The 12,777-nt window shown below is 43.2% G+C and overlaps 1 protein-coding gene across 1 annotated transcript in view; it reads right to left on the minus strand.

Moving 5' to 3' along the window:
* Erich3 (glutamate rich 3) overlaps positions 1–9,320 on the minus strand; it is a 70,933-nt gene extending 61,613 nt beyond the window's left edge. The window contains exons 1-3 of the mRNA XM_052178815.1: positions 9,286–9,320; positions 4,830–4,923; positions 2,063–2,188 (exon numbers count right to left, since the gene is read on the minus strand). Of these exons, the coding sequence (XP_052034775.1) occupies positions 2,063–2,188; positions 4,830–4,923; positions 9,286–9,320 (255 nt within the window). The remainder of the gene's footprint in view (positions 1–2,062; positions 2,189–4,829; positions 4,924–9,285) is intronic.
* Between the last annotated feature and the right edge of the window lie 3,457 nt (positions 9,321–12,777).

Genomic DNA, 12,777 nt, shown 5'->3' on the forward strand with positions numbered 1-12,777 from the left:
CTTTGGGCTTTCTTTCCATTCGCAGGATCCTGCAGAGGGCTGTTCTCCTCCTCTGGAATTCCTCTCCCAAGCTCCTGGCTTACTCTTCCCAGAAGCAGAAGCGCTGTGCCACTTGCACTGAGGCCTTCAGGACACCTCCTTGTTTGCAGGATCCAATTTGTCACTTCCCTTTTCTATGCAACCGCTGTACCATATTTCAATAAACAGTGTTGTGCAGCCACAGGACAGGTCCTCTCCTGGCACACAGTGAGTCAGCTACTGTTGATTGAGTGAATGCATGAGCACCTACAGAAATTTCAGGGAAAACTGTAGCAATTTCAAGTCAATGGGAGGCACTGTGGCAACCTGGCAACAATACTAGTTGTTCTTGTATATTAGCAGATGAGGTATGTCTTCTCAAACATGGTTAGGAGCTGAACAGTTTCTCATTTCGCTGTTTTTCACGTTTGTAGATATCTGTAGAGTCTATTGATTAAACACTCTTAATATGAACATGCAGAGTCCTCCGAAAGTCAGAAACCCTCAAACACAAACACCATGTTTACAATACTTTCAAGTTCTGAGCATCTCATATTTATCTTTCGAACTGTGCGCGTGGGTTTGTGTGTGTGTGGAATATGTATCGTATGAACTGAATGTCTTGGGTGTACATGAAGGGATCCGAGGAATACACCGGATGTCCTGCTCCATGCTATTCCCTTAGGACAGAGTCTCTCACTGAACCCAGAACGAGGCAGGCAGCAAGTCACAGTCATCTTCTGTCAGTGGGATAGACTTACAGGCACGTGTGTGACCACACTTTTTTGGGGGCTTTTTCTATAGGTGCCGACAATTTGAACTCAGGACTTTCTAGTTTGTCTACTTAAGTGTACTTACTCTCTGAACTGTCTCCACAGCCCCATATTTCAGATGTTCAGATTAGAGAAGGCCAAGCTCCATATTATAATTACTACACATTCTTTTAAACATAATTATATGTCGTTAGTGTATGAGACTCAACTAGAAATATATGTGACAGTTCTTATGTATCTGATGTACCTACAGACTCTAAGGATCTGGCCAACATTGGACTCAGCACTTTTAAAGCTTGAAATTAGGTAGGGGTTAATTTAATTCCAGAACTATTTATATTTTAGCAGAATTGTGCCACTGGTGTAAACCTACTGGTGCGTTTACAATCAGCAAATTTGGGGCTGTCAACAATGAGTCTAGGTAATTTGTGGACACGATCTGAAATTTAAAAAAAAAAATGAATTGCTAAAGTAGGCATAAACTGTATGTGTGCAATATACATCTTAAGTGAACATTCTGAATGATTGATGTAATGATACAGTCAACACGATAGCAAATATTTTCACTGGTACTAAACTTGTTGCAGGTTTACTGATAGTTCTGCATTTGCTCAAAAAATGTTAATGCACCCAAAAGTCAGAGGCTTTCCAAGCCGCTTCTCTGATTTACTGCTGTGTAGACAAGCCAAGGAGTGGTGTCCTTTTTCACAAAGACTAAATGGTGTTTGATGGTTGAAGCGACAGTTCTGTGGAGTAAAGCTCCAAAAATTTATCAGGTTAGCTTCGTATCCCACTAAAAGTGCAATGTCAGATTCCACAAAACGTGTTGATGCTCACCCTGCAAATCTGTGCTGACCAATGTGTCCTAAAGTAGGAGGGACAGCAGATGTTTCCATGCCTATTCTGTGAAACTTAACATACGGCTGAGCTACGGAGCCTTAAAAGAATAACAGGTCTGGGATAATTCATGGCACTGGAATTACTGATATTTAAACAGATGTCACTTTTTTTAGCGAATGGAAATTAAGGTACAGATGGTAAGGGCTGGGTAGCCATTGTGGATTAAAAGAATCTACATTTAGAAAATTAAATATCACAAACTTTATAATCATGTCCATATTTCTTCTGAACTAAAAAGGAGGAAAAACTTGAGAGTCTGGGCTCCTAGCTATGTTGGAATGGACCAATTTCCTTTGGTCCATTTCCTTTTTCTTGAAGTTTAGGAAGAATTACCCAATCTCGGGTCACAGAGAGGGAGGAAATGCCCTCACCTCCATGTCAAGGACCTTGTGGAAAATGGCCCGGGCTAAGCACTCTCGGATGCATTTTTGGTGATCCTGCTTCATGTTGTTAATTTTGTATTCCTTTTCAGAGAGTATCCTCCCACTTCTTGTGATCTGTGGTGAGAATAAAAAATGTGAAGAGATAAGTAAAATGCACAAAGAAATACAAAGTAGCAAAATGTATTGTTAGGTACAATGAAAGGCAAAGAGAGGAAAGAGACAAAGGGGGAGGGGAAGGAGAGAAACAAAGAGATGGGGAGGGGGGAGAGAGATGGGGGAAAGAGGGAGAGAGGGAGGGGAAGAGAGAGGGGGAAGAGAGAGGGAGGGGGAGAGAGGGAGGGAGGGAGAGAGAGAGAGAGAGAGAGAGAGAGAGAGAGAGAGAGAGAGAGAGAGAGAGAGAGAGAGAGAGAAGAAACTGGCCTTTTCAAAGCCTAAGGAGAATACCATTGTCACTAATGAACTTCCACTTTTAATGAATATTTCATCAAGCAGAAAGGAAAAAAGGAAGTCTCGCTTACCTGTCAGTGTGAAAACACACACAGGTGGTACACTTGACGTTTAAAACAAGGTTTTCATTAGAGTAACAATTTTCCAGTGATGGAACCCAGGTGTTCTTTTCAGTCTCCTGAAAGCACCCTGGGAAGAGGAGGTGCTACCTTGAAAGAGTGTGAGAGTAGGCCTGCTGCCTCCTCACTGAAACTGCGGCAGGGGCTAGGCAGATGAGCTGGGGAAGTCTTTGGTTTGTCTTGAGAAATAATTGGTTTCATTACTTCCTTTGCTCCCTGTTTTTTCCTTCCTCACTTTGCAGCCCAGAACATAATTTAATTTGCTATGATTTAGAATTTTACAAATTACATGGAAGTGTGGCTAGGCTTTATACATGTGTCTGTATACACATTGGGATCACTGCGTGTCCCAGAGTGCAGATTTCTGCCCCTCCCTCGTTCCTTCTTTAGATTCTGTCCCTCAGCTCCGTCCGCAGTTGTCCTCTGAGCTCGCTGTAAGAGCTGCTGGCCTGCTTTTTATCCACATCCCCATCAACACGCTCCTGGTAAGTTTAAATACAAGACACCTTTACATTCCCTTTCTTGTGTTTGTGTGTGTGTGTGTGCGTGTGCGTGTGTGTGTGCGTGTGCGTGTGCGTGTGCGTGCACGCACGTGCATGCACAGGGCACATGCTCAGGCGTGCATGTGTGCCTATGTGCATGCGAGTGAGGATGCCAGCTGAGGCCACGCCACGGGTGTTGAATGCCCTGAGGCTGACGCTGCTGGAAGTTACAAGCTGCTCTGTGTGCTCAGGAGCATGCTCTTAACAGGGAGCCACCTTTCCGGACCCCACATTCATGTTCTTAATTTCCTTCTTCAAATTTAGCTGTACTTTTTATATTGTTGTTGCTTCCTATTACTTCAGATAACCCACTTAAGGTGTCTAGGATGTACTGTCCACCGACTTCATGTCACTGAGAAGTGTCATTGTTTTTGGTCTCAAGGACACCATCAGTCAGGAAGCTCCTGGAGAGTCACTGTGCTTACACCTTGAGTGAAGTGGATATAAATCCTCCCTCCCCTCCTCCCCCCCCCCGGGGGGGGGGAGGATTGAGAAACAGCAAATCCCATAGGTCTGTGCGAGTTTGAAACACATCTTCTAAGGGGTTTCCATGTGATGTGAGCAGGAGCGCGGCGGGCAGCAGGCCTCTTCCTGGACCCATTTTGTTAGAGAAAGGAGCTGCCACGCTGTCCTCACCTGAGTTGTCATACTTGTAACAAGTGTTCATTACTTGCTTAAGGATGCCGTTAAGTAAACTAGCATGAAACTCAGTGTTCGTGGTCACACAGTGATTACAGAGTGACTCACTGCAGGTCCCTAACAGCAGTAGATGTGGTGATGGGGAGGGGATGGTAGAAGGAGGGGGGCGCCTTCATTTCACAATTGAGGAAGTTGGGCTGCAAGTGCTGTACACAGAATCTGGTTCTGGGCAGAGGTGGGTGTCGCCTCACCCTTCTGATAACCATGCCCCAGGAGGCTGTGAAGGACTTTCTCCTGAGCTCCACCTAGCCAGGGCGAAGCACACAAACAACAATTAGAAGCACAATACAGTTCTTTCAACATCAAAACAAGGCTGTAGTTTAAGAAAGAACACAGGCTGGAGCCACACCCCTTCTCTTTCAATGGAAAACCATAGGGTTTTTTGAGTTAGATTTTTTTTTCCACCTACACATTTAAAGGAGTGGAAAATGTGTGGGAAGAGGGGCTTTGAAGCTGATGGAAGGCTCTAAGGTATCAATAAACCATCACAGGGAAATGAAAGTTCAAAAAAAAAGAAAAGAAAAGAAAAAAAGGGGGGGGGAAGACAGAAAAGGAAGCAAACTGTTTATTTGCCACCCCATATTCTATGAGTATTAAAAACAATATATTCATTTCTAAAACAATAGTCTTTTCTATCCTTGCTCTTTAACAGTGTCTGGTCTGTAGACTGTGTGCTGAATGGATGAATAAGTAAGCAAGTCAACTATGCTGTTGAAATATCGCTGTGACTTTTCGTCAATAATTTATGTTTCCTTAGTCGCCATTGTAACCTCTCTCCTTTGTTTAGAAAGAGCTCCAAATAAATAAATCAGAAGTTTAAAAGGAAGTAATTTTTCTGAACTAGTGAAGAGAAAAAGATGGCACAGACTCAAAAGAAATCTGAAGAAAGGTTGGAAATTTTGGGACTTAATTGAAGAAGAAAGTGAGAGGAACCCAAAGCAGTCTTACCAGCCCGGATCTTAGGAGGTGCCTCCTGATCCTGCTATTGTTAAAATACCCAGTCAGGTGTTTATCCGTGAGGCTATTATAGGTTGCAAGTAATCTGAAACAGAAAGGAGAAACCATTAAGGTTTTATGAGGGTTGCTTGATAACCAAGGCCAGTCTTGGCAACGCAGCCTAAGCAAGCACTCTCCAGCGATGCATTTGTAGACAGATTTAACAGCTGACAGCCAGCGATGCATCTGAAGACAGGTATCAGAGCCAGCTGAGAGGCTATCTGTACCAGGTCTTATAGAGGCAAGGAACCCTCTTGGTTTGGGTTATACAAAAGTGAAAACCGAAATGAGCACTTAAAATGTGGGTGGAAGGTCAAGGAGAGCTTAGCAGGACATGACAGAGAAGCAACAGTCTCTTCAGCATTCCTCTGCCTCTCCTGCGCACCCTAAACCCAGACATCACACCCCATGCTTCTCTCCTACCAGCAGGAGACACTTTGGGAGACCATCCTCCATCTGTCAGGGGTCTGGGAACCACTGACTGACAACTCAAGTGCAGCCTTAGAAAGCAGCCCCTGGTTTTCCCTGGCTTCTGTGTGACCCTTCCTGGGCAACAGGAAAACCCACATTACATCTCTCATTCCACAATTTAGGAACCATCACTTGCCCTCCTCCCCCTTTGGCTCTGAAGACCAAGTGCACCCCTTGATTCCAAACACTCCTCCTAAGGTTGTCTGTTGTGATCTTGAACTGTAAATGTCCTGAAGAAATAAAGATACTATTTTCTGTGGGATTTTTTCTTATTGACATAAAGTCCTAACTTATGCCTTAGCATTTTTGACTTCTCAACTTACTCATATTTGTCTAGACAGTTTTATTAACTTTAATGTATGGAATAGATTTTTAGGACATTTTAAGAATTAAAGGAAGTCAGATGTAGTGACACACATCTGAAATCACCATATTCCCCTTGAGACACAGAAGCAGGAGGATTTCAGTTGGAGGCCAACCTGATCTATATAATAAGACTTCCTCAACTTAGAACAAACTGAATTCTTGGCTACATACTATACCTTAATACATGCTTAGACTCAGTCTACAATTCATGCTTGGAAACTGGAAACTACTTATGCTTTTTAAACCTAATTTTATCACGTACCTTAAAAGGTGTGCACATGAATATGTGTATGAACATGCAGATATATATAGAGATAGATAGATAGATAGATATAGACATAGACATATATGGGTTGGGTGTATATGTGTGTGTATGCATACATCAAGTCTTACCACAGTCCTGTCCTAAAAAAAATGCATAAAATACAATTTGTACCCTGACACTCAAACAGCTGTCTCTTTTTTAAAAAATATTTATTTATGTATTGTATACACAGAGTTCTGGCTACACATCAGAAGAGGGCACCAGATCTCATTATAGATGGTTGTGAGCCACCATGTGATTGCTGAGAATTGAACTCAGGACCTCTGGAAGAGCAGTCGGTGCTCTCAACCTCTGAGCCATCTCTCCAGCCTCAAACAGCTGTTTCTTAATTTCTCCCGACACTAGAGTAGGGACTCATAGACTGGAGAGAATGTTAACAGGAATTTTATTTAGCTTTTGCAAGACCTTAATTACGTGGCGATTAAATTGTTGACCTTCTCCTGTCTCTCTGTTCTCCTTAACAACCATCTCAAAAAAGTTCCATGCTTCCAAATGGTCAGGAAAGTTTAATTTTACCCACAAAAAAAAAAAAAAAAACTGAAAAGCTGTAACAAAGCCCAGAAGCCAAGGTGCCACATGAAGGCTGCAGACAGGACAACTGCAGAAACCATTCTTCCCTGGGTTTATGTAAAAAGACAACCCAAGAGTCTCACGGAGGCACACACAAAACCAGCTTTGGATGAAGCTTTGAAGCCATCTTTTAAAAGAACTGTCTTGGAGTCCTACAGTTCATCAAAGGTTTCCTGTCTCTGAAAGGTCAGCCTCATATCCCTTACCCTTTCTGAATCTCAGAATCTCTTTTCAGCTCTTCATTTCCAAAAGGTGAGCAGGTGCCTCTTAGTCCTAACAATCCTGATTGCACAGTTCACAGATTCTTAAGATAAATCATTACAGGAATCTCATATACAGTCTTTTGTCTGTCTTGCAGGTCCATGTTAAAAAAAAATAATAAAAACCAATACTTTTGTAATAGTGAGGCGTGTTGAAACCCTGATTAAATAAAGTGAGGTTAAAAAGTTGGGGAGACAAGAGCTTCAGCCTCACTATTGATGAACAAAGCAGCCCCTCTTCTAACTCAGGCTTTCTGACTTGTTAAATATTTAGGTTCTAATATCAATGCGCAGTCACCTTTGGTACCACCCAGTTATAACCCTCCTCTGTTCTCTCTGATCCTTCCAGAGGAGTGTGTGCAGGAAGCCATCCTCCAGTTCCACCGAGGCTGAAGAAGTACATGTGCTACGTGTGCAGGATGCTCCCCAGTGCCACCGAGGCTGGAGGGGGGTGTGTGTGGAGGATGGCTCACCCTCAGTCCCACTGAGGCTTCAGGAGAGCAAGCTGGACATTTTTATTCTCATCCACTTTCTATCTATTCCTATTTAGGGAGAAATGTGGGTCCCTGGTTGGGATTTTGCCTGTAAAAGAACTCCTTCCACAACCGCTGTCCTGTGTCATGTAGCCAGTGGGATAACTTGGCAGACACACCATACCCACCAGGCTCCCCCAGCGTTAGTGATTGCATTTTCAGACAATGACTGAATAGTTTTGTATTTGGGCTAGAAATGTAGACTAATAAATTAATTGATGAGAAATTACATCTAGTGAGTGATGTACACACCTAGCTCAATGGTCAATTTTCAATAGATAACTTAAAAATGTCAACCTCATTCTGCTCATCAATCCTTGGTTTTTAGAGAAAGGATCCCAGTCTGTACAGCCAAGACTGTAGTCTGATTCCTTTGGCTCTACTCTTTATCTGTGTTTGGCATGGACCCATAGCTCCCCCTTTGTTTCTATTGACAAACGCAAGGTCTCAACATCAGCCCAGTTACAAGAGATCAACCGACCAGGCTACAAACACAGCTTAGCAGAGCTCTGTTCTGTACACATTCACTATAAATGTACAGATTTTGTTTTCTGCATTGGGTCAGATAAGTTTAGCTGACCTGGGTGTGGTGACCAGACTCTTCCTTCCCTGTGTCTGCATTGGTTGTCGAAGCTGACCTTCAACATCACTGTCCAGACCAGTCTAGCTTATGGGTGTGTGTGTGTGTGTGTGTGTGTGTGTGTGTGTGTATGAATGAATGAATGATAGATAACCCCAGGTTCCTGGTGCAGGAGGTCTACTCTCTGGACTCAGGGCTGGAAGAGTGCCCAAGAAGAAGCAATCGTGCTGTTTGTATTTGTGCTATTTCACTTCCCAGCTTCCACATACACCCTGCTTCCTTCAGAGCTTGATGCTGAGTCACTGTGAGCCCTTCTTTCCCAGATGCAGCTTTTCAGCACATATCCCGGAACCCTTACCACCCACCAGGCAGGATGTATAAACAGGGATCTATAGAAACGAAACTCAGCAATTCTGAACAGTTCCTCTGTCTGGCCCCAGACAGAGTCTGTCACATAGAAATCTGAAGCGAAGGAGAGGCAAATCACCATCATTAGTCACCTACATTTATTGAGATTGCTGATAATTTTAGATCGTTCTGTAAGGGAGGGTGCAGAGATGCCTCTGTACTCGGGAGACCTGAGCCAGCCAGAGATGTACAAGTGGAGACCACATGTGCCTATGTGAACTTGCATTTGCTCTCTACCTCTACCATAGTCTAATTCACTCAAGAACACTGTCCAGTCCGGTGCTTTTGTGGTTTGGTGCTTATAGGTGCTTGCACACAGGCTGGATGCTGCCAAGATCTCATGCATGCCTGCATGTCCACACACATTAATTAATGGAACTTGCATTTAGGATCCTGAGAGATTAGTGACAAGTAACATGCCAGCTATCCTGAGTTCCAAAATGGGTACCTCCCAAACAAGGTGACAGTCAGTGTGGGGAGTCCTTCTGAAGGCAATGGCCCCTCCTGGACCACACTGAGGAGTTCATTTCTCCAGCCCTCAGCAGTCTTTCCCAACCCACTTCCCTCCCCCAATCCTGTCTCCCTTTGGGAGGGATTAGGGTACATAGTTGTTAAGATTCCTTGATGAGGCTTGGTCTGCCTCCACCAATATCAGCCCTGTCCCTGGAGCAGGTAACCTAACTTCCTTTCTGCCTCTGTTCTTCCACTCCCACAAACACTGGCCTAGACACAGGTCTGTCAAGTGCTCTGCCAATAAACAACAAAGATTATTTGCCCTCCAGTTTCAAATAAAGTGTGTCCTCAGTTCCATGTGAGGCTACATTAGAATGGCTTTAACATTTGTAAGGTTCCAGCGCTCCTAATCTAAGTACATGTTCACTAACACGATGCAAACCTTTTCCCAATGAGCTTCATGCCCTTCAGCGCCATATTGTCTTCTCCTTAGTACCTGTTCATCTCGAAGCCAGCCTGGTGGGATCTAGGATCATCATGGAAACAAACCTCTGGGCATGTCTGAAAGAGCGCTTCTAGATTATGCTCATTCCAGTGGGAAAGCCTGTCTTAAATCTGAGTGGCGCTGTCCCATGAGATGGAGGCACGGACTTACACGAAGCATGAAGCAAGCTGAGCACCAGCCTTCGTCTCTCTGCTTCTAGACTGTGGGTGCCATGTAGCTGCCACGGTGCACTGTGCTCAACTGTGACCCAAATAATCCTGGCCTTAGCAGGGCTTGTACCGATGTCCTGTCCCAACACTGAGAATAGTAAGGAATGCACAGACCTAGCTCACACCTCAGTATACTGTGAACTCTGCCTGCTATGTAGCTCCAACCCTGCCCACCACATACACCTATAAGCATTTTGGACAACCACACCCTATCTTCTGTACTAAGTTTTAGCACACTTTGGTTGTTACTGCAGGACACCACAGTGTTTCATCAGTATTGACTTGTAGTAGAGTTAAGATTTCCTCTTCCCTACTGCACTGGGGCATCACGGCATTCTACTTCTCAGCCCATGTGTTGAGGATGTTGTGTGATCTCCACCCACCTGACTCCAGGAGTATAAGCACCACAGATGATGGATGAGGCCACCACGAAAATGCACAATGAGGAATTACAAACAGTAACTCCTTCAACTCCCATAACGTTTGGGAAGTAAAGGAACAAGGACAGCATGCCGGATGCTGAGCTGCCTGGTACTGAGGGATGGAGGCAGAAGAGCATACCAAGGCTCCCAGTTAGTGTAGGAGCATCAGGAGAGCAGCAGAAGACGGAGAAGTTATTGTGAGAGGGAACAATTAAGGTGACGGGAGGATGCGAGACAGGTTTGGCCAAAGGTAGAAGAAGAAGAAGAAGTGGAAAATGTAAACGGGAAACTTAAAACAAACCCATGGGAAAGAGCCAACCCGTGACACTCTTGAACATACTCTGCTTTTCTTGCAGACAGGAGCCTCACACAACTGTCCTCTGAGAGGTTCTACCCAGCAGCTGATGGAAACAGATGGAGAGACCCACAACCAAACATCAGGCAGAGCCAGGGAAATCTTGTGGAAAAGTAGGGGGTAGGACTGAGAGATCCAGAGGGGTCAAGGACACTGTAAAAAGACCTACAGACTCAACTAACCTGGGCCCATGGAGGCTCACAGTGACTGAACCGCCAACCAAAGAGTACACAGGGGCTGGACCTAGGCCCACTACACATATGTAGCAGAGGTGCAGTTTGGTCTCCATGTGAGTCCCTAACAGTTGAAACAGGGGCTGCTCCTAACTCTGTTGCCTGCCTTTGGATGCCCTTCCCCTGGCTGGGCTGGCTGTCTGACCTCAGTGGAAGAGGACTCACTGAATCCTGCTATGGCTTGAAGTGCCAGGGCACTTACCTATAGAGGAGTTCCCCTTCTCTGAGGGAAAGGGGGGTTGGTAATGGGGGTAAGTATTTGTGAGGGCAGGACTGGGAAGAGAGGGGGTTGTAATCAAGATGTAAAGACAGTGAATAAGCAAATAACTTAATGAAAAAAAGAAACCACTGAAGAATGTCTACTGAAAGAACACAAACCAGCTTTAAAATTCCAATCATCTCCCTGATCCCAGAGCACAGACATCATTTGAGAAATACAGGGACAAACAAGAGTTAAGGAAATTAACTTCTTCAAAACTTACCAATTCACAAAAATAGACGCCAATGAGAGTAACCTTGATGGTGTCCCAGACAAAGAATTCAAAGGAGCCATTAAAGACCATTCAACAACATAAAATAAGCATGAAAAACAATGAACTCAGAGCACAAATACCTGAATAAAATAAAATGTCAACACAGGATATGAGGGGAGAATTTTGTAATTTAGTAAAGAGATCGAAAATCTGGAAAATTGAAATTTTGTGAAAAAAAATCAGGTGTTCTGGCTGGTTTTGTGTCAACTTGACACAGGCTGGAGTTATCACAGAGAAAGGAGCTTCGGTTGGGGAAGTGCCTCCACGAGATCCAGCTGTGGGGCATTTTCTCAATTAGTGATCAAGGGTGGAAGGTCCTTTGTGGGTGGTGCCAGCCCTGGGCTGGTGCTCTTTGGTTCTATAAGAGAGCAGGCTGAGCAAGCCAGGGGAAGCAAGCCAGTAAGGAACATCCCTCTATGGCTTCTGCATCAGTTCCTGCTTCCTGACCTGCTTGAGTTCCAGTCCTGACTTCCTTTTGTGATGAACAGCAATGCAGAAGTGTAAGCTGAATAAACCCTTTCCTCCCCAACTTGCTTCTTGGTCATGATGTTTGTTCAGGAATAGAAACCCTGACTAAGACATCAGGGAACTCTCAAATAAGTAATTCAGTGAATTTATTTAAAGGTCTTTGAAATAAAAAAAAAAACTACTTAATATAAAAACTATGGGTAGAAAGAAATAATAAAGGCCAGGGCAGAGATTAATGAAATGGAAATGAATAATATGAAGAATCTATGAAACAATAACGATAGTTCTTAAAAAGAATCTAATTATGACCAATAAATCCTTATCCAAACTAGCCATCGAGAAAGGATATAAATTAATAGAATTAGAGATGAAAAATGAGATATAACAACAGACACCAACAAAATTTAGAAAATTATTGGGGCATGCTCTACAAACCTGTATTCCAATAAGTTAAAATTCTTAGATGAAATATATAAATTCATATACACATATTGCCTAGCAAATTTAAAATCAGATTTAAAAATCAAAAATTAAAACTTAAACTGATCTCTATAATAAGCAATGCAACTGAAGAAGTTATTAGTCTGCTAATTAATAAAAAACAGTTGGTCTGTTAATTAAAAAGAAAACAACTTATGGCCTAATAGACTACTGCTGACATAACAAAGTAAAAAGAGTGTGTCTCAAACCATTCCATAAATTATGAGGGACAGGTGGGGATGGTTGTCCATGAGGAGGCTCTGTGGGTAAAGGCATTGCCAATGAGCCTCACAACCTTAGTGTGACCTCTAGGACTATGTGCTAGAAGGATGGAACAGACTCCCTAGATTTTCACCTGATGCTCCCATGGTACCATAGCATGAAGATGAGAATAACAAATAAATAAATATTTAATCTTTTAAAATAAAATAGGAATACCCAAAGACTCATTTTATGAAACCAGTGTTACCCTGAGAGCAAAATTGTTTATGAGCATAGCAAAAAAATAAAATAAAACTATGTATTGATTTCCCTGATGAACATAGATGTAACAACTCTCACCAAAATAGTTGCAAACTGAATTTAAGTACACATACAAAAGATCATTCCTATGGCCATTTGGGCATCACTTAAGGACGCAGAGATGATAGAACATAAGCAAATCAATAAAAGCAATAGAGCACATTAATAGAGTTAAGAATTGGAATCACCTGGTTGTCTCAATGCATG

This window comes from Apodemus sylvaticus, chromosome 4, assembly GCF_947179515.1.
Source record: "Apodemus sylvaticus chromosome 4, mApoSyl1.1, whole genome shotgun sequence".
Classification (NCBI taxonomy): Eukaryota; Metazoa; Chordata; class Mammalia; order Rodentia; family Muridae; genus Apodemus; species Apodemus sylvaticus.